The sequence below is a fragment of the Hemicordylus capensis genome, chromosome 2 (assembly GCF_027244095.1).
Source record: "Hemicordylus capensis ecotype Gifberg chromosome 2, rHemCap1.1.pri, whole genome shotgun sequence".
Taxonomy (NCBI): domain Eukaryota; kingdom Metazoa; phylum Chordata; class Lepidosauria; order Squamata; family Cordylidae; genus Hemicordylus; species Hemicordylus capensis.
Window position 1 is genome coordinate 393,990,020 of NC_069658.1, and position 25,257 is coordinate 394,015,276.

Here is a 25,257-nt window from a genome sequence, read left to right on the forward strand (position 1 = left end):
CTCATTAAATCCACTGGAGACTCCAATGAACCCTGCGGGCTCCAACTTAAAAGGGGGGAGGGGGGGAGGGGGGAGAGAGACGGCTCAGTTCCCTCGCTCCAGACACACAGATCCTTACTCTCCTACCTGTGCGCACATGTTTCCCAACCGCGCCGCCAAGGTCTCAGGTAACACGCTTGACAACACACACATATACACGCACGCACACGCCCTTCTCTGCCTTTAACCCCTGCCTGCATCCCTCCGTCCCGCGTGAGTGACAGCAAGGGACTCCTCTGGCCCTGCCCAGCTCGCCTACCCGTCCCCCCTTTTGCTTTTCCAATCAGGAGGGAAGAACAGGAGTCTGGGAGGGATTTCCTGCAGAGAGAAAGAGTGATCCTCCTGGTTGGGGAGAGGGAAAGAGAAAAGGAGGTGGCGGCGGCGGTTACTTTACAGAAGAGTTCCCAGACTAGACTAGTCCATTTCAACCGGAGTCGACGGTGCCCCTGGGAAACAGAAGAATGCAAGATCTGCAGAGAGCGGAGCGGGGGACGCTGTGGCAAGCTCTCCTCTTCTTGAGTTCTCAGGTTCCGTAGACTTTGTGCGCGCACACACACACACACACATACATATACACACACGCACGCCCCTCTCCCTCCTCTCCAGCACCTCCAAGTCCTCAGAGCCCGGGACTGTTCAGAGATCAAAAGCATTTGTGTGTGTGTGTGTCTTGGAAGTGGAGATCAGCCCTTGGCTTTTATTTGTTTTGCTCGGTGCTGGAAGTACTAGCGGGGGAGAAAGAGACAGTGCCAGCCAGGCAGCCGGTGACAGAACTCGGTTTTGGGTTTGGAACTTTGTACGCTGGAAACGCGAGGATCTCCCTGATGAGGTGAGTGGTGCAAAAGAAAAGAAAGAATTCAAGGCGGAGGGGGTTGGGCAGATACGGGAAGAAATGGTTTGCACTCTTTGCTCTCAGCAAAGCTTTATTTCTCGCTCCCCCCCCCCCCCCGCACCTCCCCCGATTCTCCTTATTTGGTAACTTTTCTGTGTTGTGGATTTCTGACTCTCGGGCTGTTTCCAAAAGTAAGCTGTTCTCCATCCCGCTCAGCCTTCGGCTCTGGAGAGAGTAGGCGGGTTGGGTTTTAAAATAACTTTAAAGAAATAGTATTTGCTAAGGCTGTGCAATAACGCTATGACAAACGCTCATTGTTTTGCTTTGTCTTTAAAGCGTCCTTTCTAAACTGTTCCAGGTTTTGATTTGTTTGCCGCTCCATTCATGAAGAGTAGATTATTATTCTCTCTCCCCCTTGCATCGCCGCTCCCCTATTTGTTTCTTTGTAAGTCGCTCTCTTGTCGCTTGGGTTCAGTTTAAAACACACACACACACACACACACACACACACACACACACACACACAAACAGCCTTTCAAGAGAGGGAGGAATGTTGTGCCAGCTTTCAGGGGTCTTAGGAGTTTGTGCCTCTCTGTGTGCACGCTGTGCAAAAAATGAACCGCTGAAATGTTTGCTTTTGTGATTCAGAGGTTGCTTGCCTCCATCCTCCTAGTAACCTTTGCTCTGGGCTTTTTCCTGCTGAGGGAGTGCTTCTCCTGCTTTCCCCTACAGGGCTGTGTTTTTAATAACTGTTGTTCAGCATCTTTAGGCTTCTTCTTACATAATCCTACCCCCCTTCCTCCTTTTTCCTCCCCTCCCAAGTTGTATGTGGAAGGAATATTTCAGATATTGGAGTCAGCAGGTAGAGTCCTGAATTGAAGATTAGATTTCTCAGGTGGGAGGGATGTTTACCACCACTTTATACTTCAGACCACATTCCAATGGGGTGGAGACCCAAGACAAGAGGATATCATATCTCAGGGCTCCATCAGACACGGCCAGATTCTTATAAAGCTGGAAAGGTGTATCAACTTAACCCTCCATTGTAGTCCATTCCTTCTGCCCAGATCCAGTGGGAGTGCTAGATTTAAGCTGTGTGCATCATGTTCTATCTTTTGACCTTCATGTACAACATTGGTATTGCTAAGACCATAGAGCTGGAAGTTATCCAAAACTTATAAAGTTCAATCCCTGTGCTAAAATAAGATCCCCTGTACATAATCCATAATCCAACACCTTCAATAGATTATTTTCATTGCATCTGGATTATACTCTGGCAGGGGAATGGAGGAGCGTCATGCCCAAGATCTACAGGACAATGAATAATCAGTTCAATGGAAAACACCCAGATAGTTAAAGAAAGTGAGCCAAGCCACACTAGGTGAAAAAACCCTTTGGGGGTCACTAGCCACTCTCATGTGATAACAGTGGTTTGTCTCTAAAATGAAATGGGCCACATAACTCAAACCTGACTGCCAGTTAAAGGTAAAGGTAAAGTGTGCCGTCTAGTCGATTTCAACTCCTGGTGCCCACAGAACCCTGTGGTTTTCTTTTGGTAGAATACAGGAGGGGTTTACCATTGCCATCTCCCACACAGTATGAGGTGATGCCTTTCAGCATCTTCCTATATCGCTGCTGCCCAATATAGGTGTTTCCCATAGTCTGGGAAACATACCAGTGGGGATTCAAACCAGCAACCTTCTGCTTGTTAGTCAAGCATTTCCCCACTGTGCCACTTAAGGTGATTGACTGTCAGTTGCATCCCCCTAATTTGAACACCCAGCCTACTAAACCAGATGTAAGGGGCAGGTGATGGTTACTTAGCAGTGAAGTAGATGCATGCTATGCATGCACAGAAGCACTCTGCTATGCTTTAATCTGTTTGAGGGCTGATTTCCTATCACTGAAAGTGGGTTCTGGGGCAGAGCCCAGATCAACTCCTTCCTGCGAGGAAGCTCCACTCAGCCTGTTTAGGATTATCTTTGTAGAATCTGGATAGACAACCCATCTACTGAGACTGCTGCAGAAGAAAATGTGCGTCACTCTTCAACACATTCATCATAGCTGATATAACTCTTCCAGTTCTGGTGATCTCTAATTTTTCATAAAAAGAAGGGAGGGATACAATAACCAACCCAATATACTGGGATTAAGGGGAGGGGGGGAATCCTGTTTGACAACAGTAGGTTGTTCCTAAAGCAATAAACCTGGAAATTTGTACTGATGTATTTGCTGATAATGCAGGTACAACATCCCTGCAGGACTAGTAGACTGTTGTGCTTTGTTACATTGCGCTGGTGCATCAGCTGGCACTCTCCATCTTATGATATCCCACTTAGTTGGCATATCAAGGCTTTGAGGACCGGAAAGCTCACTGAACAGTATGGCTTATACAGGTCTCCAGCTCAGTTTTAAAATTATCTAGGTGCTGTGGTTCAGTGACTGTTGCAAACTGTTTCTCCACGAATGCCTCTCTTAATCGCTTGTTGTATGCCAACAAAGTGACCCTGAACTGAATCAACTGAGGGTTTTTTTGGTATTATATTTTTAAGTGAAACTCTGAGAGAGAACTTCCACCTTCAAGTAATGTCCTGTGGCAGACGCTGCTGCAGATAAATGTAGCTGTGTGATTTAAGCCAAAATCCAAAACAGCAGCTTTGCCTCGCTGTCCAAATTAGCCCACTGCTGTTGCTGCAGTCCTGAGCAGCCTAACTGTTCTTGTCCCAAACAGTCACTGTGAGCATGAGACGCTGACAGATCAACCTTGGCCCACTTAGAAGACTGCAGCATATGGACATCCTTGGTCTACTTCGTTTCGTCTGTTTACAAGGTTGTGGCCCTGTTCATATTTATACCTGGCAGACAATCCTTAGCCCTCTTTACTGTCTGCCTGCTAGACTCAAGGCCTGATCACATAGACCTCAGCCCTTGAATTTCATACGAACATATGATTCGGCTTTATATTGAGGTAGACCACGGGTCCATCTACATCAGTATTGTAATGTCTATGATGCTTACAGGCAGCGGTCCTCCAGACAGGTTTCAGATGGGTCTCTTTCCTAGTGCTTTCTTGAGATTCCAGGGATTGAAGCTGGGACCTTCTGTATGTCCCTTCCCCGAGGTTCCTATCTCTGGCCCTGCATCTCTTGATAACTGCGCCCAGTCTGAAGCTGCTAGTCTATGTGTATTTTTCCACTTGCTTTCTGACATAGTCTGGACTGAAGCATTGCAGCTAACAAAAGTCGCTGCCAATATGCAGCCTGGTCTTGTTTCGTCTGGATCAGCAATTCGTTTCTCTTCTTGACCATAACTAAGTTGTTGTCCTGGAGATAGGCAATGCTAAGAATCTAAGGAGTAAAGCTCATGAACCAACGGCCTCAGGTGGTCCTGTCTTCCACCTCAGTTCACAAATGTTCCTTTGATCGTTGGGATGTTCATTCTCAAGGTACTTGAAGAGCATTGGATTATAACAAATCATAATTATAACAAAGTGTTTGGTTGGGAGTAGCGTTTGTGAACAGTGCTCTATGCATGGCAAGCCAGTACCCACCTCCCCACCTGGCAAATCTTTTCTTGGCTGTTCTTCTATCTTTCATAATATCCCCAAATGCACTATTCACTCCTTGCAAAGTTCAAATTTCCCATCTGAAAAATTACCAGTCCAAACTCCTATATCAGGCAGCAGTGATATAGGAAGGTGCTGAAAGGCATCATCTCATACTGCACGGTAGGAGGCAATGGTAAACCCCTCCTGTATTCTACCAAGAAAACTACATGGCTCTGTGGTCTCCAGGAGTTGACACTGACTCGATGGCACAACCTTACCTTACCTTTTTACAGTGGTTCCACAGATTTCGATGGAACGGTATCCAGTATGTAGACCAGAGACAGCACAACTGAAGTATGCCCCCCTACTCTGTCTAAAGGGTATTTGATCTCATAAACACATTTACTTTGAGTCTGTTCATTATACATTAGCCTGATACTACCCTGAGGTGATTTTTTACTACCCACAATAAATAACTTCTAGAACTGAATATCATATGACTCCACTATGGTATGAGGAGAGTTTCCTCACTACTGCTAGATGTCCTAATTTTTACATCTAGGGGAGAGGCTTAGTTTGTCTCTCTTGACAGTCTATGATCCGGTAAAATTTTGTTTTGTATAACTTTGTCATATGATCATTTACACATCTGAATGCTCACCCATGGCTCTTTGTTGGCACTAGTCATATGAATTCATCCCACATTGATTCAGATGTGTGCCTTTTGATTGCCTGAGAGTAAATGTTCTATGATGATTTCATTGTTGTCATGATTCAGATTTCATTGTTGTCATGACTCACCACTCCTCCTTGGAGGAAGAGTGGGATATAAGTGTAAACCCGCCCCCGCAATAAATAAATAAATAAATTCTATATGAACTTAGTCCTCCAGGACAATCAGCTTGTAGTGGACAGAGTCCACTATCCTCCTAAACTCTTCTACACATCAGTTGCAGGACAACAGCCTCAAGTCTGTTGAAACAACCATTGCACTATTCTTTATATGCTTCAAAAATTCAGTTCCCATGAATCTGTGTAGCTGTGGAAATTCCTCTCCAATACTCCTTACTCAGTCCCCAGCTGCTGAGACCAAGGCCACTCCTAATTCACAGTGGGCAGGAGGTCAGTTTTAGTCCCATCCCCAAAGGATTTGAACATTCAATTTTAAAAAATTGTGCCTGATTAACATCTGAATGGACAAATGCCTCTGTCAAACTGCCGAATAGCTGATAATCTTTTGGATGCTGTGAGGAATCTGGGTCCTGGAAATGAGGTGTCCGATTGTGCTTTATCACTTTTGCACTGGCAACTGAGGCAACACTTTTGGTTTTAGCTTGTTATCTTGCAAGAAAAAATACCTCTGAGCAAAAGTTGTAAACAGCTGAGGATTCTCAGGTTTGTCATAACTTGAAAGAAATGGGGATTTGTGTGGTAATGGAAGGTGGAGAGTGTTAAGTTACCAGTACTAATGGGGATTAGCCCTTGTTGACTTACAGCAGTTCATTTGTCCACATCAACCAAACTCTTCATTTCTCAGTTTATTCTACCCAAATGAAGAGAAGATGACTTCATGAAAGAGCAAGGAGGCAAGTTAAATGCTTAGGAACCAGTGCCAATGACCAGTTGGGCTGGTCTTAGTATGAGGGCTCAGTCAAAACCAATGAATCCCCTTTATTTTAATTTAATTTAATTTAATTTAATTTAATTTAATTTAATTCTTGATTGATTGATTGATTGATTGTTAAATGTATATACCGCCTTTCGTTAAAAACAATCCCAATTATATGTTTGGAGCAAACAGCAGCTTTGAGGGGGAGGTATTTTCTTTTTTTTAATTGATTTTAACAATCATAGAAAGATAACAATATCTTAAAATTCACAACACATTAAACAAATATTGACTTCCCGCTCACACCTCCTCGTGAATCACCAACTATAGAATTAACCCTTGCTATAATAATAATTCAAAACATATGTCTAAACCTTACAAACTCGATTTTGATCTACCCAACCTGCTAGTATTACTAAATTTCAAACCCTGTTGTAAAATCAATATTAGGAAAGTAGTTCTTTAAGTATAATAATAATGGTTTCCAATCTTCTTTAAAGCATTCCAAATTTTGGTCTCTTATCAGTACTGTAAGTTTTGCCATCTCTGCATATTCCAAAATTTTTATCAGCCAATCTTCTTTTGAGGGCAGTTCATTACTCTTCCATTTCTGCGCATATATTATTCTGGCTGCCGTGGAAGCGTACATGAAGAATGTTAAGTCGGTTGTAGAAAACACTCCTTGTGTTATTCCCAGCAGGAAGGATTCTGGCTTCATAGGAAATGTCATTTTGAAAATTTTCTTTAACTCATTATATATCATGTCCCAAAAGGCCTTGGCCTTCCTACAAGTCCACCACATATGAAAAAAAGTTCCTTCAGAGTGTCCACATTTCCAACATTTGTTTGAAACATTTTTATACATTAATGCCAGTTTTTAAGGTGTCAAATACCACCTATACATCATTTTGTAATAATTTTCTTTTAAAACATAACATGCAGTGAACTTTAAATCAGTTTTCCTTAATTTTTCCCAGGCTGCCATTTCTATATTATACCCCACATCTTGAGCCCATTTTACCATAGTCATTTTAACCACTTCATCTCTTGTCTCCTCCAAAAGCAAGAGCTTATATATTTTAGAAACTAATTTTTCATCATTTTCACATAGCTCCTTCTCAAATCTCGACATCTGATCCTCAAATCCAACTTTAAGATCCTTCTTATAAACTTCATTTAGCTGATGGTACTGAAACCAATCATTAACCAAATTTTGTACTTCAATTAAACTTTTTAACTTACAGTCTTTTTCTTGAAAACACAACTAATCCCTATAGGTACCCCATTACAATTGCATATTTACCTCTTTACGTGCTAAAGCTTCAATCGGGGATAACCATAATGGAGTTTTAGGTTCCAACCATTTTTTATATTTTACCCAAACTCTCATTAAACTCCTTCTTATATAGTGGTTAAAAAAATCTTTATGTATTTTACTTTTGTCATACCACAAATAGGAGTGCCATCTGAACCTTCTGTCAAATCCCTCCAGATCAAGTATTCTAGAATTTCTTAATGTTATCCATTCTTTTAACCACGTCAAACAAACAGCATCAAAATATAACCTTAAGTCTGGTAGGGTAAGACCGCCTCTTTCTTTTGCATCTGTTATATTTTTAAAATTAATTCTTGGTCTTTTCCCTTGCCAAACAAATTTAGTTATGTCCTTGTGCCATTGCTTAAAACAAGTTAAAGTATTAATTATAGGAATAGTCTGAAAAAGAAACAACATTTTGGGTAAGACATTCATTTTCACCACTGAAATTCTTCCCATTAAAGATAAGTTCATATTAGACCATCTTTGTAAATCAGTTTTTACTGTATTCCATATTTTAATATAATTATTTGAGAACAACAAACAATTATTATTTGTCAGCCAAACACCCAGATATTTAATTTTCTTCTCCACTTTCAGTTCACTTATTTCAAAAAATCTATCCTTAGGTTTCTGATCCATATTTTTAGTCAACACCTTTGTTTTAGCCTTGTTTATATAAAACCCAGCCACTTGGCCAAATTGTTGTATTTTTTCCAAGAGTCTTCCAATCTTGTCCAATGGATTTTCTAAAAAAAACACGACATCATCCGCAAAGGCTCTTAATTTATACTCTTGTTTCCCAATTTTCGGTCCTTGTATTTGATCATCTTCTCTAATATTTCTAGAGGGGGAGGTATTTTCAGCAAGAAAAGGGCATGCGGAGAGAGGGCCCCCCCACTCCACCCCATGTGCTGCAGTTCTAGTCTGGAATAGTCTCCCCATGGTGGCTATTTCTACAGAAAATACAGATGCCAGAAAGACAACTGTATGGCTGTCCTCCCGATGTGGAACTCGGGTGGGAGAAGCCTCCTACCCTAGTTTGGGAGTGGTGTGTGCTCCAGATATTGGATTATGTGTTAGATATAAGCAAGGTCCTTGGAGGCAGGGAGCTTACTCATCTGTCAAGTCCTAGCTGGGTTGGACGAACCCACAGCTTTGGAATGAGATAGCTGGGCCTTAACAGATGAGCAAGCTCCCTTCCTCCAATCTTGCTTTTATCTCAAGCACAATCAACTATCAGGAGCACACACAAAGCTCCATAAAATAATCATCATGAGAACATCTCTTGTGTGTTAAACATATTGTTTAGCTTGACTAGTAGCTGCCAGTGAGCGTCACTATGTGGTGTGGGGTGGGGCAGTGAGGACAGTCAAATATCACTTTCACTGGCATCAAACTTAGCCATCACTGGTACCTGGAATGCTGTGCAGGATGGAGGTGCCTGATCTGGCATCCCGTGGGGAGACTGTTCTGCCCCCACTGCTCAGTTGGCCTCTGTGCGTGCACATGCCAGTTAAAGTGATATCTTCCTGTCCTCATCCCCCACCCACCTTCACCAGCTGCTACTGAGCTTGGCCCTAAGACTCTGTCTCTCCTCTGTCTCACTGGTACTGCAAATGCTGCCCCATTGAGGATATCTGCAGGCCAGAAGTAAGCATACTTGAGCCAATGCAGCAGAGACTTGTCAAGCATTCTTTCTGTTGGATCATTGATTTAGATGATATAGAAATGCAACTGATAAATAAATTAAACATAATATTTCAAAACACTGCAGTCCATAGAACAGACTCCAGAACTCCACCACATTCCTGGTTTTGAAAACAGTGCTCTAGAGATCCTGTTTCTGTTGGCCCGATTCTCCCCCCGCCCGCCCCACTTCCGCCCACCGTACTTCTAGGATTGTGGGGAGGGGACTGGAGGGGTGTGGTAAGGACTTCAGAGTATTAACATGTCTGTGATTCAAAATGTTTCTCAAAGCAGTGCAGGTAAATAGACTAGATGCTCACATTAAAGTGGTGAAGATCTATCATTCTGTCTCATTCTTTCCCCATCCTTCCTCCAAGCACCTTAGACTCACACACATGCTTTCTTCCCACAATGTGCACACTTTCAGATACTTTAAAAGAGTTGACTTAATGTGTGCTATCTGTAACATAGGAACTCGATATGATGGAGAAGGTTAAAAAACCTTTGGAGATGTCTTTTGCCCTTTCAGGGTCCAACCCTTTCAAGAATTGTTGTTTAGGTGATTGATTGATTGATTGATTGATTGATTGATTGATTGATTAAGTGCCATCAAGTCGGTGTCGACTCTTAGTGACCACATAGATAGATTCTCTCCAGGGTGATCTGTCTTCAACTTGGCCTTTAAGATGTCTCAGTGGTGCATTCAGTGCTGTCATAATCGAGTCCATCCACCTTGCTGACTCTAATGTTTGTAGGTATAGACATGCCACGGCATCTAAATATCCTTTCCAAGGCCTTCATTGCAACCCTACAAAGTGCTAGTCAGTGGCATATTTCTTGACTGCTGGATCCTTTACAGTTGACGGCTGATCCTAAAAGGCAGAAGCTATCCACCACTTCAGTGTCTTCATTGTCAGTTCTGAGGCTGGTTGCTGTACCTGTTGTCATTAGTTTAGTCGTCTTTACATTTAGTTGTAGTCCCATTTTTTTAACTGTGCTCCTTGACTTTCATTACTAGAGCTTGCAGATCATCCGCATTCTCAGCTATCAGAGTGGTGTCATCAGCGTAGCGCTGGTTATCGATGTTTCTTCCTCCAACTTGAAAACCATGCTCATCTTCTTCCAATCCAGCTTCTCTCAGTATATGTTCAGCATATAAATTGAATAAAGAAGGAGAAAGTATACAGCCTTGTCTTACTCCTTTGCCGATCATTTGCCATTGTTTAGGTAGGCTTACTAAATTGATTGCAAAGTTCTCTGGCAGATGATCACCTTGGCAGATCATTTGGAGCCAGGGCTTACTAAGTGGAAATGATTTTCACTGTCAAGATTCAGCCCTGGAATATGTGAAGAAACAATGAAGTGAGTGCTTATGAGCATATAGTGCATTCCTCTCACCAATGAGTATCTAAATGGAAACAAGGGGTTGTGATTTCCGGTGACATTTCTGCTCTAGCTATGCAGAAAGCGGGCCCTGCACCCTAGCTAGGGATTAGCTTGGCAAGCCTTGTGGGATTTCTACTTTCCCAGTTCCTTAGAGTGTCGCTGCGGCTTCTGCTCTGCCACTTTCAAACTCACTTATTACCTGAATCAGCCTGGGAATGACCATATGCTCCTTTAATCTGCCTGAAATCCCAATGCCATAGCGCAGTCCCCTTAATTCCAGGGACTGGTATCTGTGTTTGACAGGTGCAGAAAAGAGAGAGAGCACAGGGCAGCTCTGTGTGATCCTGAGAATTCTGCAATTCTATTACAGCACGTGTGTTAGAGGAGCTCTCTCTCTCTGAGTCTCTCTCTCTCTCTTGCTCTCGCTCTCCCCAGTTCTCATAGAATTCCTGCATAATCCAGATAGCAATTGTGTGGCTGGTTCACTCATGCATGCCCAGCACTAAGAACTTAAGAAGAACCCTGCTGATTCAGACCAAATGCCAATCTAGTCCAGTATCCTGTTTCTTACAGTGGCCAGCCCGATGTTTCCAGGAAGCCCACAAATAGGATGTGAAGGCAGGTAGCCCTTCCCTTCTGTTTGCCATTCCCCAACATTTAGAAACATATTGCCTCTGAACATGGAGGTTCCGCTTAGTTATCTTGGCTAATGGCTGTTAGTAGGCCTATCTTCTCATGAATTTGTCTAATTCTCTTTAAGGTATTTCCTCCTCTCTTGATAACTCTGCATTGCCCATGCATTTTTTTCTCATGGGTGGCAAAGCAGCTGAGAGGTAGGGATTTTGAGTAGAAGGGAGGGGGCAGCCCAACCCAGAAAAGAAATAGGCAACCTTTCCCCCCCCAAGCTCCCTAGAATCCTATGGGGGTTTGGGGGAAAGTTTAAAAATTTGGGATATGCAGAAGCTGGGAAATGAGTCCTGGCCTCTATTGATCCGTGCTGTCGGGAGTATCATGGATACTGATCCACACTGATTCTGGCAGTGCGGATTGTGTGGATGTGTAGCTCACGTGCCAAAAACACAAAGATCAAAGTTGTCTGGTGGAAGGTAGGTTGAAACCTGCCCCCCCTCACCCGCCCACTTCACCCCAGTATTGGTTGTGTGAACAACCTCTCTCTCCAATAGGCCAGGCAGACCCAGGCCGCCGCCACCAGTCTGCTCTCTGTTGCTGCAGTCCCTGATCCTTCCTCCTCTCCTGATGTATCCTCTTTAAGAGAAGCACACTCGAAGGACTCTCTCTGCCTCCCAGTCCCTTTAAATACATTTTGAGTCCTTTCAGCTCCCTCCCCCTAGTCAATGGGGGCACAGTTGCCCATGACACCACTTGACTTGTATGAAAGCAAGCCAACCAAGATGCAAGGAAATCACAAGCCAGTCAGAAACCAGTGTCAGAAAACCAATCAGCAAGGGGAAAGCAGGCCTCCAAAATGGTGCTTGAAACACTGGAATGTTTCAAATCGAAGTGGGGTTGTTTTGTTCCCAAGTTTGAAACAGGCCCTTTATTTAAAGGGCATTTTGTTTCGAGCTTAAGACACTTGAAGCAGCATGTTTCAAGTCAAAATGTTTTGACGTCAAAATTTTGCACATCCCTACTGTAGTAGAACAACTGCTATAGAGCCTCAGATTGGACATCCCTGCTATTATGGCTTTTTGCCACCTACAGGTCATCACTTGATGTTGCAGTGCTCAAGTGATGAACAAGGCCACAGAATACCAGCATTTGCAGTATAAAAGGGCAGCTCATGTCTCAAGGCTTTCCGACTTGTGATCTCTAATATCTTAATTGCCCCAATGGTTTCATTTACATGGCCCATCGACAGTCAAGTCTTTGCCAGAAAGAAAAGTTGAGCTATGTTCTTTGACTGTAATTATGTAACATGATGAATGCATTTCCATTGCCTACTTGCAGAATCTGAAGTGTCTGCAGAACTGGGAATTCTCTGATGCAGCCTTCACACAGGCCTGCCTATGAACTGAACAGCCTTAGAAAAGGAGGTGAAATTAAAATATTTCCCTGAGCAAGGCATTTGGTAGCTGCCGTGCCTGAAGTCTGTACTGGGCAGAAGCAGCACCGGAGAGATTTATTCTTCATTTGGAGTAGAGGTGGGGTTCAGACCAGGCTATCGGTTTGTTATGTAACTGCTCTCCTTGTAGCTGTATGTTTTTTGGTGTAGTATGCAGTTCTTGAGCGGTGTAACATGAATAAGATTTGCCATGCCTGGAAACCTTATTTGCTAAATGTATAAGCCGTCTGGATAGAGCAGGGGTAAGCAAGGACACAGGGTGCTGTTTAGGTAGAGTGGTTGTGCATAGCCTCCCCCATTCTGTGCTCTTCTTCCCCCCTGCGATTCAGCCTCTGGAGTGCCAGGACTACAGGCCCCCTCACTGTTTTACATACGACAGCCTTGCATGCACAAATGGAAGGTGGTAAAACTCTTTGATTGTGCAACTTCAGACTGGAAGTGGAGCGGGGTGGGGGGCGGGGTGTGTGTGAATAGTTCAACACTTCCTTGATTTTTCTTATTGGGGCTGGGGTGGGGTGAGGTGCAGAATGCCTTGTTAAAATATTGTTAGTGTGAGTTGCTGGTGTTTGCCATTTTTCAGGGCTGAGAGTTACATTTCTTTTAGAGTGTGCCTTGACCCTGCGTATCTCACAGGGCTGGGGCAAAGCCCTGCAGTGCCCCCCATGGTGTTTCAGTCCCCAATGTGTGTCCCGTCTGCCCAACCCTCCTGCTCTGTGCATTCCCATGTGTCCCCCACAAATGGGGGGTTCCAAATTGCAGGTATGGAGGTGGGTGAGGAAAGGCAGCCCTGCTGGGAGCGGCTTGTAGCAGCTCCTCCCAGCAGCCCCTGTAGAGGCCATAGGGCCTCAGGTGTTGGCCATCGGTCCTCAGTTAAGGCCTGACTTGACCAACCTGACACTGACCCAGATGTCTCAATTTTCTTGTGCAAACAGCATGTGCAAGGGGGCATCAATCCAGGTTGGGACCAGTGTTCCAGCTGCAACAGCCTTTCTCTGGTGATTATGGGAGTTGAAGTCTACAATAGCTGGGAATCCCTGTTACAGAGAACATTGATTGGGACCCATGGTAGGGAGTAGGAGGGCTTGAACACTCCGCAACCACCATGGGTCCCTATCTGAATTGGTGGCCCTTGCATATCCTGTTTACCTTGGGAATGGAGATTCCATTGGTGGAAACTTTTTTCCTCCTCAGAGTAAGTAGCACATGTGGGAGCACCCAGTTAAGATCAGGACCATGGCAGGGGCAAAAGTGTTAATAGTCCCTCTACTCCCCACCATGGTCCCAATCAAATGGGGAGCCCCTCATATGCTTTTTACACAAGAAAACATTCATATGCTGCTGACCCCCGCATAAATTAAGTTTGAACCCAAGTGGAGCTGGTCTTGTGGTCATAAGCATGAATTGTCCCCTTTGCTAAGAAGGGTCCACCCTGGTTGCATTTGATGGGGAACTACATGTGTGAGCACTGTAAGAAATTCCCCCTAGGGGAAGGGGCTGCACTGGGGAGAACCTCTGTGTGCTTGCATGCGGAAGGTCCCACGTTCCCTCCCTGGCATCTCCAAGATAGGGCCAAGAGAGACTCTTGCCTGCAACCTTGGAGAAGCCATTGTCAGTCTGGGGAGACAATACTGAGCTAGATGGACCAATGGTCTGACTTGGTATATGGCAGCTTCCTATGTTCCTTCCCTTCCCCAGGATCTCCTAGAAATTGCATTTTTTAGTATGGGTGACTATCCTGAGAGGCGACATGAGATGAGTGTGCCTTGGGGCAGTGATTGGGGGCACCCCATCCCACCCTGGGTGTCATTCCACCTGCCTGCTGCTTCCATCTCTTCCTCACCTCTGCTGCCTCAGCCCTTTGGCTTTTGGCTTTTGTCCCCTTGCCAGTCTGGCCCCACCTCACTAGGCCTGATACTGTGTCCTTTCCCTCATCACCAACCTTGCCTTCTGGGGTGTGGTGTTGTAGGCTGGTGAGGCAGCATGGAGGGAGTGTGCCATCTAGCAGTGGCAACTTCGCCCCAACCTTGCCCTGCCTCCCAGCCACTGTTGCTCCAGCCCCAGTGCACGCTCTCTCTCCTCTCTAGCACCAAACTTGTCTGCTTTGTCTCTGTTTGGTGCTGGAGCCAACCAGAGACAGCACTGGTGCTGGAGGAGCAGCAGCAGCAGGACGAGGAAGGTTCAGAGATGAGGCTGCCGCTGCTGGATGCGCACTCTGTCCACCCAGCCTCCCCACCCTGCAATACCAATTATTGGCACACCCCAGAATGTGGGGCTGAGGAGGGGAACATGGCTGGCAAGAGGGCAGGGTTGTGTCAGCACTGGCTTCAGCCCAGGGGGCAGGACCAGTGAGACGGGCTGAGTGGCTCATTGCTCTTTGTCTCCATAAATAGCACGGGGGGGGGGGCATGTTATGCCAAGTACATATAATATAAATAACATTATTTATTTATTTGTTTCTTTATTTAAAATATTTCTGTACCACCCAAAACTTGCGTCTCTGGGAGGCTTACTCTATCTATCTATCTATCTATCTATCTATCTATCTATCTATCTATCTATCTATCTATCTGTCTATCTATCTGTCTATCTATCTGTCTTTCTCTAAGGCGTACTCGTCGCTAAACCCATGCGTGGCAGCTCTCACGAGAGTTCACAAGTGACTTGCCTGCAGGGGGAGAGGAAAGTGGCAGTGCTGGCGGACAGGCTTATGGGCGAGAGGGGAAATAAAATGGCAGGGGGAGGGGAGAGAATGGCGGCAGTGGTAGTCGAGTGGGTGGGGAAAGAAAACGCTGGTGGGGTGGGTGGGTGAGAAAGCGGTGGTGGGCGGGCAGGGAATGAAAATGGGGGGGGGGCTGAGAACAGAGGGGAAACCGAGAGGGAAGGGGGAAGGAGGGGGAGAGAACTAGAGGTGCAGATGCTTTGTGCCCAGCCCAGCTAGTTCTGTTCTGTTCTGTTCTGTTCTGTTCTGTTCTGTTCTGTTCTGTTCTGTTATCTTATGTTACGTTAATACGTGTGTGAACACTAAGGCACTATGCAATGCATAGTTTGGCCATTTCTCACATTGCAGCTGCTGGGGTCTGTGTTGATAGCCAATTGTTGGGGTGAGGAACGTGAGTGTCCTCCAGTATCTTTACCCAAAATAACAGTTGCCCCACCTAATAGCGCAGCGGGGAAGTAACTTGCCTAGGGAGCAAGAGGTTGCTGGTTTGAATCCCTGCTGGTATGTTTCCCAGACTATGTTTCCCAGACTATGGGAAACACCTATAGCGGGCAGCAGCGATATAGGAAGATGCTGAAAGGCATCCTCTCATACTGCGTGGGAGATGGCAGCGCTAAACCCCTCCTGTATTCTACCAAAGACAACCCAACCACAGGGCTCTGTGGTCGCCAGGAGTCCACACCCGACTTGGCGGCATGGCATTACTTTTACTCTTCACTTTTAAACCAGTAGAGGACACAGGCTTGTGCATAGTACATGAATGCAGCCTGTGGAGCAGAGCTTTCAGCAATGAGTGATATCAGGCGTGAGGCCACCTTGGGTATTGCTCCTTAGTAAGGGAACTTGTGTGTTTCATGCATATCCCTGTTTCAGTCTGTGGAATGTTGGAGGGTACGTCTTTACTGTTTGTTTCTGGGGGTGGGGGGATGATCTCAATCCAGGGTGGTGGTGTGTGGGATATTGTGGATATAGTGCCTAGATAAGTATGGCAATTGACTTTCATCTCTACCTGTCTGATGACAGATGTATTGCTTTTACCTTAAAGTAACCTGCTTTATCTGAGGATAAAACTGAGCATTGTGCAAGCACCAGTCCAAGCCCTCCCTAGCTCTAAGGAAGGGAGTGTGTGCGTGTGGGGAAATATAAAATAAACCCGACTGTAGGTAGAAATAAAGTAAACAGCAAGCTTCTGCTGTTGTGTAATTTCTCCAAGATTCTGTGTGCTAGAAATATGGTGTAATATCTTAACGAATTATAAGAGTAATTGACATAGGCTGGAACAGATTCACAAGGACAAAGACAATTGTTTTGAATTCCTTGCCACCCTAAAGCCTTCCTTTGACAGAAGGAGAACCACCTGCCTTAAGAAAGCCTCCCACAGGCTTTCACTGACAAATACATTCAGAATGTACCCAGTGCAAAGATTCCCTTGATTAGATGCATTTGCATGGATGTGCAGTAGCCCTGATGATAAAGTATTTATGTTCTCCTTGTAGTCCATGTCTAGAGGGTGACTGTTTCAACACCAATGAAAAACCTCTTGGCTCCACCAGCCAGAGCAAACTCTAGTGGTATGTATTCCACATAGCTCAAAGGCTATTTTTTATTATTATCTTGTTTACACAGTCAGACAGGTGTTATTGACTGGTTTATTTTATCCAGACATCGAGTCCTTCCCAAGGACCTGGGATGGTTGAGTTTTATTGTCAATTGTTATAGATATCGTCGCAGAATATAGGCTGTTCCCAGTAAAGCTGCTTTTTGTAATTGGCTGATGGTGATTTCTGTGGCCCCTATGGTGTTGAGGTGCTCTTCAAGGTCTTTTGGAACTGCACCCAGGGTGCCAATGACCACTGGGATTATTTTGGTCGTTTTCTGCCACAGCCTTTCAATTTCAATTTGTAGATCTCTGTATTGGTGATTTTTTCTATTTCTTTTTCTTCTATTCTGCTATCCCCTGGTATTGCTATGTTGATTATTTTGACTTGTTTTTCTTTCTTCTCGACTACAGTTATATCTGGTGTATTGTGTGGCAGATGTTTGTCTGTTTGTAGTCGGAAGTCCCATAATATTTTTACATCTTCATTTTCTTCAGCTTTTTCCATTTTATGGTCCCACCAATGTTTGGCTACAGGTAGCTTGTATTTTTTGCAGATGTTCCAGTGTATCATCCCTGCTACTTTGTCATGCCTTTGTTTGTAGTCAGTCTGTGCGATCTTTTTACAACAGCTGATTAGGTGGTCCACGGTTTCATCTGCTTCTTTACATAGGCGGCACTTGATGTTTGTGGTGGATTTTTCGACTTTTGCTCTTATTACATTTGTTCTTAGTGCCTGTTCTTGTGCAGCCAGTATTAAACCCTCTGTTTTTTTCTTCAAGTTGCCATTCTTAAGCCATTGCCAGGTCTTGGTGATGTCTGATTTTCCACTTACATTGTGCAAATATTGACCATGCAGGGGCTTATTTTTCCATTTTTCTGCTCGGTTCTTGACTTGTTCTTTCTTGTAGGCCTGCTTTCTTTCATTGGTGTTGAATAGTTTCGCATTATTGACCATTTGAAGTGCATCTTCTTCACTGTCCTTGATATATTCTTCAAGGCCTCTTTTCTCCTCCTCTACTGTTTGATGGACTTGCAGCATTCCTCTTCCACCTGAGCTGCGAGGGAGGTATAGCCTATCGACATCACTGCGGGGGTATTAGGTTAAGCGACGTTTCTTCCAGTAACTTTGCTGTCTTCAGCCCTGGTTGCTCAACTGAAGATCCTGAGTCCTGTTGCCCACTTGCCACCAGATGTCCAGGGACTCCAGCACCTGGTGCGGTCCTTGTTGACCCAAGCGACAACCGATCCGGTATAGATTTATTAAAGTTACGTCTCACCATATTTTTGATGGGAGAAGCACTCTTTGTCTGGCTCCTCTGGTGAGACCTGTCCAGTATGGTTGGACCTCTGGCGTAGCTCTCACCTTCCTCAGAGCACACAAGCCCCACAACCACGCCAAGGTAGTGCCTCACTGGGGGATGATGATGATGATGATGATGATTAAATCGATTTCTATTCTGCCCTTCCAAAAATGGCCCGGGGTGGTTTACAAAGAGAAATAACAAACAAATAAGATGGCTCCCTGTCCCCAAAGGGCTCAAATTCTAAAAAGAAACATAAGACACACACCAGCAACAGTCACTGGAAGTACTGTGCTGGGGGTGAATAGGGCCAGTTACTCTCCCCCTGCTAAATAAAGAGAATCACCACGGTAAAATGTGCCTCTTTGCCCAGTTAGCAGGGGTTATATACCATGATCAGTTGTGTATATTTGTGTGTGGTGTGTGTGTGTGTGTGTGTGTGTGTGTGTGTGTGTGTGTGTGTGTAGGGGGGAACACACCATCAAATGCTAGTTAGAGATGTAGCATCCTTGGCACCAAAGGGCAAGTAAAATGCTGAGGTTGATGGTTGCTTGCTTGCTCATTCTCTCTTTCCTGTATCCTTCAGTGAAGTCTCTTTTGTCATGAAGCAGTTCCAGTCTGACCTGGGGTGTTTTGTGTTTGTTTTGGTATTAAAAGCTCCACTGCACAGTAGCAGCCATTGTTTGTCAGACACATTTCATCCAGCTCAGTGTCCTTTCCAGTTCTTGATGTTATAATACGGCTCTTACCCATGCTCTATATCTCCAGTTCCCAAATGCCTACAAGGTACATGTGATCATTCTTGCTGTGGGAGTTTCCTACACACCTAACTTCCTCTCCACTTCTCCCTTTCATCCTGAGAAGGGTCTGACAGTCCCTCTCTACATTTTATTTTAGAAAAATTGCCCATCATAAAGTGACAATAACAAAGAAGTGCTTTAAAAATGTGCATAGTTGCAATCACATTTTGAATGACATAAGATGATAGAAAGTTTTGCAGAATGTGGAGACTTGACTTTGATTTGTGTTAAAAGAGCAAGTTTCTGCCCTCAAGGCTATAAGGGCAGGGGAGGGAAATCCTGAAAATGTGTGCCATGCTTCTACTAAAGCAGGGGTAGCCAGCCTGAGACTCTAAGCTGTTGTTGGACTATAACTTCCCATCGTCCCCAGCAGCAATTCCAGCCGCTGTCATACTTCTTGTTGGCTCCTGCTTTCCCCTTCCTTCTCCTTCACTGCCAATGCACCTAGTAGGGGTGTGTACAAAACCGGGTTGCCTGGTTTGGTTCAAGTCCAGATCGGGGGGAAGGGTTTACAATTAAAAAATATTGTACTCACCCCCTCCGGGGGGTGCTGCTGTGGCTGCGGAGGCTCTCGGGAGGTTCCCCCTCCACCGCTGGCCTCCATTAATGCCCAAATCGCTCATTCCGGGCAGTCTTCGGCCTATTCCGGGCCTGCTCTCCATTGCAATGGCCATTTTGGAGGTCGCTGTGCATGCCCAATAGGCCTCTGCGTGGCCTAGGTCATGACCCAGCCATGCAGAAGCCCATTGGGCATGCGTGGCAGTCTCCAAAATGACCACTGCAACCGAGGGCAAGCCTGGAACAGGCCGTAGACCACCCGAACTGGACAATTTGGGCATAAACTGAGGCCAGAGGGGGGAGGGGAGAACCCCCCCGCGGCTATGGCAATACCCTCTGGAGGGGTTGAGTAAATTTTTTTAAAAAAAAAAACTTAGAACCCGCGAACAGGCTTGGGGGTTCAATTCAAAATTAGGGGTGCAGTCCGATATCAAACCGGTTTGATGTTGAACAGATTCGGAATTGAACCTGTTCGCACATCCCTATTACCTAGTGTTCATTTTTCATGTAGCCCAACCTTTCTTCTCTTGTCCTCATCTTTTTTTTAGTTTATAGTATTCATTTATTTTTTTTAAAGTGTGGTTGTGGAATGTGTATATTCAGTCAAAATAAGTAAATCTGCAACATTTACTCTTGAAATTTGGGATTCGTTTTAGCACAGTGTCAGTAAGCCAGTAGCCACTTGAAATCTGATGATGTGCTTCATATTCCCAGGTATCAGAACAATGGTTCATGCCTTTGCTGCACTGAATCTGGATCTACAGGCTTGAAGCCCTGAAGAAGGCTGCCTCCCACCTGCTTTGGGGCTGGTAACTCTCTAGGAAGAACTGAAGACTTGTTGAGACACCCTGCCTTAAACAAGAAAGGCGGAAGACAAGACCCTATGTTTCCTGGATCTTTTAACAGACCATTAATCTCCCCTTCCTGACTTTTCCAAACAGCTGAGATTCAGTCCCCAAGCACTGAATTATCATTCATTTAAATGACTGCATATTCTTTAACAAGGCTTCATCTCCAGTCCCTTTTAAAGGAGTTTTACTCCCAGTAGCATTTATCATCATTGTCAGATACTTCTTTTTTTTTAATGTACTGTGGGATTTCTGAATATATTTTCATTTGTTGAGACCCCCGCCCCCACCACTTCTCTGGAGTTTATCTTGACAAGTTATCACAAACACACACACTGATGGCTTCGTAAATCGAAGAAGCAGCTGCCCTTATTCATGATGGGGCGAGAGCAGGAGCTGATCCTAGCTGTGAAAAATGGGGATGTACCTGGTGTACAGAAACTGGTGTCGAAGGTCAAGGCATCCAAAAGTAGTGAGTATCTCTCTCCCTCTCTCTCTCTCTCCCTCTCCATTCTTAAAGCAATGATTTTCAGTGATTGGTCATCATCCACCAGTGAGGTCTTGCAGGTTGATTGCCAAGCTACTGGCAAAGCTTTTTTGGCTGATGCAGCAAAAGGGACGGGGGTTGCTTCTAAGCCAAAGGTTAGAACCAGCATGCGAGTCAAGAACAACTGTTACATCCTGTGGTAGGTTCCATGAATACTAAATCTTAACTTAAGGTTCTTCACACAAAGGCCTTAACACAGTCTAGGAATGCAGAAGGCAACTGCTGCAGGAATGTGAAATGTTGTGCTACTTTTCTTTGAATCCACAGGAAGAAGGACCATAAAATACAGCACAGAGCCTCCTGGGTAGACACTTATGGATACTCAGGTACTGGAGGTGTGGATCTGGACACTGCTTAATAATGTTGTGTGGATTGTTCATTAACAGCTGCATTCTGTGAGTGAAGATCCAATTTACATTGATTGTGATGGCTTATTGTGAGTGCTGAGAGAGAAAGGGTATCTACAAGAGGCCTGAGAATCTTCCCGATTAGTCAGGCTGCTGTAGCAATTCATGTCCTATGAAGTTCCAGCTATTTCCTCCTTATTGGAAAGCTCAAGTGGTTAAGAGCTGTGAGCCTACGGAATTCCACAAGGTTCACAAGGGAAACTTAAAATTGATTAGAAATTATTGTTAGCAGCCTTGAGCATCTCCATGCTGATGAAGAGAGGCAGAATTCAAAATTTATATAAACAAAATCCTTCACAGTGAGGATAAATATGTCTGGTGTATTTTAAGTCACAATAAATTTGAAATTTTGGGTATTGCAATAAGGAAAATTAGGGGAATGAAAAGAGAAAATTCAACCCGATGTAAACTACTAGAGCATGCAGATTGGCGTCATTGGCCCAGTCTAGCAGAGATGTAGCCTAAACTCTAAACTAGGCCATTTCAGATGTCATGCAGAGCCATGGTTACATCTTGGTTTTACACACCATTCCTGAGCCTCAGAAGCGCACTCTCCCTCTCGCCTTTGCCTGTGTGAATTCTGCTTCTGATTGAGGTTAAGAACAAACCAAGATCAATCATGACATCCAAGCTGACTGAACTTGGTTTATGCTAACCAGCTTCCTTGAAATAAGTCAGGATCTGAAACCAACTTCAAATCTTGAGTTCAGAGCTAGGTTTATTTTAGGGAGGTTGGTTGGAATAAACCAAAATCCATTTGGAGATTGTAACCAGTCTTGTTTTTCCCACCAGTCAGAAGTAGAATTATTCTGAAGTTTGCATAGGTAGGGGAGTTGGGAGTATGCACTACCTAGGTTTGAGGATGTTGCACAAAACCAAGATTTAACTGTGGTTCTATGTGCTGTCTGAATGGGCCCACTGTGTGTTGGATTCTGGCCATAGTCTTTTATTTGCCATTGCATTGTGTAAAAATGGCCAGTGAAGTCACTCGCTCACGTGCATGTATAATGTATGGCTTCCAAGGAGAACTTGCTCCAGGTTCTAGGTAGGCTGCTCCTACCAAGGAGGCAGCAGGGACCTTGGAACTGGGGATACAATTGACCCACCACCAACTCCATCCTTCCTTGGAGCATATCCTTTAGCTATCAGGTTTCCTCCCACCCCTGGCTAACTTCCAAGCTCAGATGCACCATCTATATTTAATTTCCCAGTGTGCCTCCTCATAACTTAGCCCCTCTAACCTGCCAATGGTACCCCATTTTGCCTGAAAAGGCAACTTCAGGGGAAAGGAGTGAGGCAAAATGTGTACACAACTCTCTCCCCTTAAAGTTGGCAGCTGCTCATTTACTTAAGGGCTATGAGGAGAGGCTCCAAAATGTTGACCAGGGTTCTTTTCTTGCACTCGTTCTTGAATTGGAAGGGAGTTGAAGACACAAAATGAGTAACAGGGATGCTCTGTGAAATTAGGAGAAATGGGAAGGAACTCGTATAACTAAGCTTAGCAGTCTGAAGGAAATTTGCAATAAAAGACAGAAGGTAAAATCACAGAGTTGGAGGAGCCCTTGGAGGACCATCCTGCTCCTGCTCAATGCAGGAAACCCAGAGCTAGAGCAGCCCCAAAAGATGGCTGCTTGGCTTGTTCTTGAAGACCTTGAGTGCATCATCCACCCCGGTAATTGGTTCCATTGCTGAACTGCTCTTAACATTGAGAGGTTTCTTAAGAACTAGGTAGGCAACCTAGCCTGGCATAAATAAGGAAGCTGTGTGCACATATATAGAGGCAAAACACAACATTTCACATTGAGGGAAAGACCAGAATCCTTGGGGAAACCGTTCCAGAAATGTATCTCCTCTGAGAAGTGGATTGTTGTGTGTTTCTGTATGGGAGGATGGCCAGGGAAAGAGGGCTCAAATTCTACGTGGAATGAGCATGGGCACTCTGGCAATCTCAAGGACACCGGCCACCATTACTGGCATATAGCAGTTGCCTCAGCATAGGTGTTAATTATCCACTAGCCCATAGGTGCCTGCTTAACTTACATCTTAGGACAGGATCACCAGAAGCACGTTTGGAAAGTAATAAGTGCTATGAGCTGCCATGAATAAGAGGAAACTGTTCAAAAATAAGTGATGCCACATAAGCTAAGACATGCTTCGCTTTGTGGGAGTGCTTCAGTCTCTCCGGATCAGACTTAAGTCATGTGGGTGCATTCAGGGGCAGAGATGCCAGGAACAGTCTGAACAGGAAGTGGGAAATGTCCCTCTTTATGTACCCTGATGGCTGTTAGAGTTCACTGTCACTTTGCCTGCCATCCTGGATACATAAAATACCTGATTATTAATCAAGTCCTGACCATTATAACAGTTCCTATCTATTTGTCCTTCCTGCCCTGCAGGCCATGTCTAGGGCTTCACTTTGAGCCAGGGCTTCTTGTCAGAGCTCAGCTATAGTGCTCTTCTTCATGAACTCTGTCAAGTAGCCCCATCTGAGTCCCAGATTACCAGTTGTCTCCTCCTCCTCCTCCCCTCCTGTCATAGGGAGGAGAGCTGGTCTTGTGGTAGCAAGCATGACTTGTCCTCTTAGCCAAGCAGGGTCCACCCTGGTTGCATATGAATGGGAGACTAGAAGTGTGAGCACTGTAAGATATTCCCCTCGGGATGGAGCCACTCTGGGAAGAGCATCTAGGTTCCAAGCTCCCTCCCTGGCATCTCCAAGAGAGGGCTGGGAGAGATTTCTGCCTGCAGTCTTGGAGAAGTCACTGTGTAGACAATACTGAGAGAGATGGACCAATGGTCTGATTCAGTATATAGCGGCTTCCTATGTTCCTTGTGCTACAGCAGGAGTACTCTAGGCCTGTGTATCTGGTGCAGCTCTGTTAAACCAAAACATGATTGTGTTTTTAATCAAGAGAAATGATTTGGTGAGAGGAAGAGCAGCTTGGGGTCATGTGCTCATTAATAGGAAACTGCAGCTAGACCGGGGATTAAGAAAACAAGGAGGAGATAAAATGCTTGGGTTAAAAGCTGCAAAGCTTCCTCTGATTGGAAGAAGGATGAAAGGAGTCACCCTAGCACTGGGCTTAAGGAACAGATGCTTTTGCTGCCCCAAAAGCTACATTGGGGAGACATTCTCTAGTCCCCTGATAGAAGGAGCCAGATTGTGTTGGAAGATCCCGATGGAGGCTATGGGTTCAAAGGGAACAGAAGGCAGTTTTGTGGCAGCAATACAGGATTTGGATTAGATTTTAAAATAATCTGCCAGAAAAGAGATTTGGGTGGGGCATGAGAATCAATTAAGACTCTCAAACATCAATGTGCGTGTGAAACTTGAGGGAGCATCTCTTAAAACCTGACCGACAAAAGCTAGGAGTGAAGGATTCCAGCAGTCTTGCCTTGCCTTGCCTCGCCTGCACCTTTTGATGTGATAGTCAATGGCTATGGTTGGAGACAGGATGCTAAATTTAGATGTACCCCTGGCAACTTTGGCAGCTCTTGTCAGACAAAAATAATAATGGAATATGCTGGCTTTACGTGGAACAGGAAAATGAAGGGAGGAAGATTCCAGTGCCTCTGAAGTAAAAGGAGAACCATGAACTACAGAGTGGCTCCTCTCTCCTGGGAAAGGCAGAAACAAGTTTGGGTTCCACCTTTGGACCCCCATACCTAGTCACAAAAGGGTGCTCTGTAGGGGAAAACAGGCCCATGATCTGCCTCACTCTGCCTCAACTTCTTTCTTGGTGACTCAGGCAGTGCTAGAATTTCTTTGAGAGCGGTGGGTTCAGTCCATTATCTCAGAAAAGGCTTCTGTCCCTGATCTCTTACAATTCTCACTCATCTCCAAGATGCCGCACACGGAGCAGAATGTTTGCCGCATTTCCCTCTCATTAAAGAGCCTTTTTCCATATGACAGGCCGAGATGCTGAGTTTTTTTTAAATCCCTCTAAGAGTCCTTCTGCTGTCTCAGTGGATTCAGAGCT

At 44.8% G+C, this 25,257-nt stretch overlaps 1 protein-coding gene across 6 annotated transcripts in view; it reads left to right on the forward strand.

The window, feature by feature from the left end:
* CASKIN2 (CASK interacting protein 2) overlaps positions 1-25,257 on the forward strand; it is a 157,222-nt gene that overhangs the window by 19,453 nt on the left and 112,512 nt on the right. For 4 of the 6 annotated variants that reach the window (XM_053302900.1, XM_053302904.1, XM_053302905.1 and 1 more), the window contains exons 1-2: positions 390-868; positions 20,193-20,798. In XM_053302900.1, the coding sequence (XP_053158875.1) occupies positions 20,702-20,798 (97 nt within the window). In that variant the 5' untranslated portion in view covers positions 390-868; positions 20,193-20,701. Of the gene's footprint in view, positions 1-389; positions 869-20,192; positions 20,799-25,257 lie in introns of those variants that run through there. The other 2 variants (XM_053302901.1, XM_053302906.1) reach the window with 2 other exon arrangements.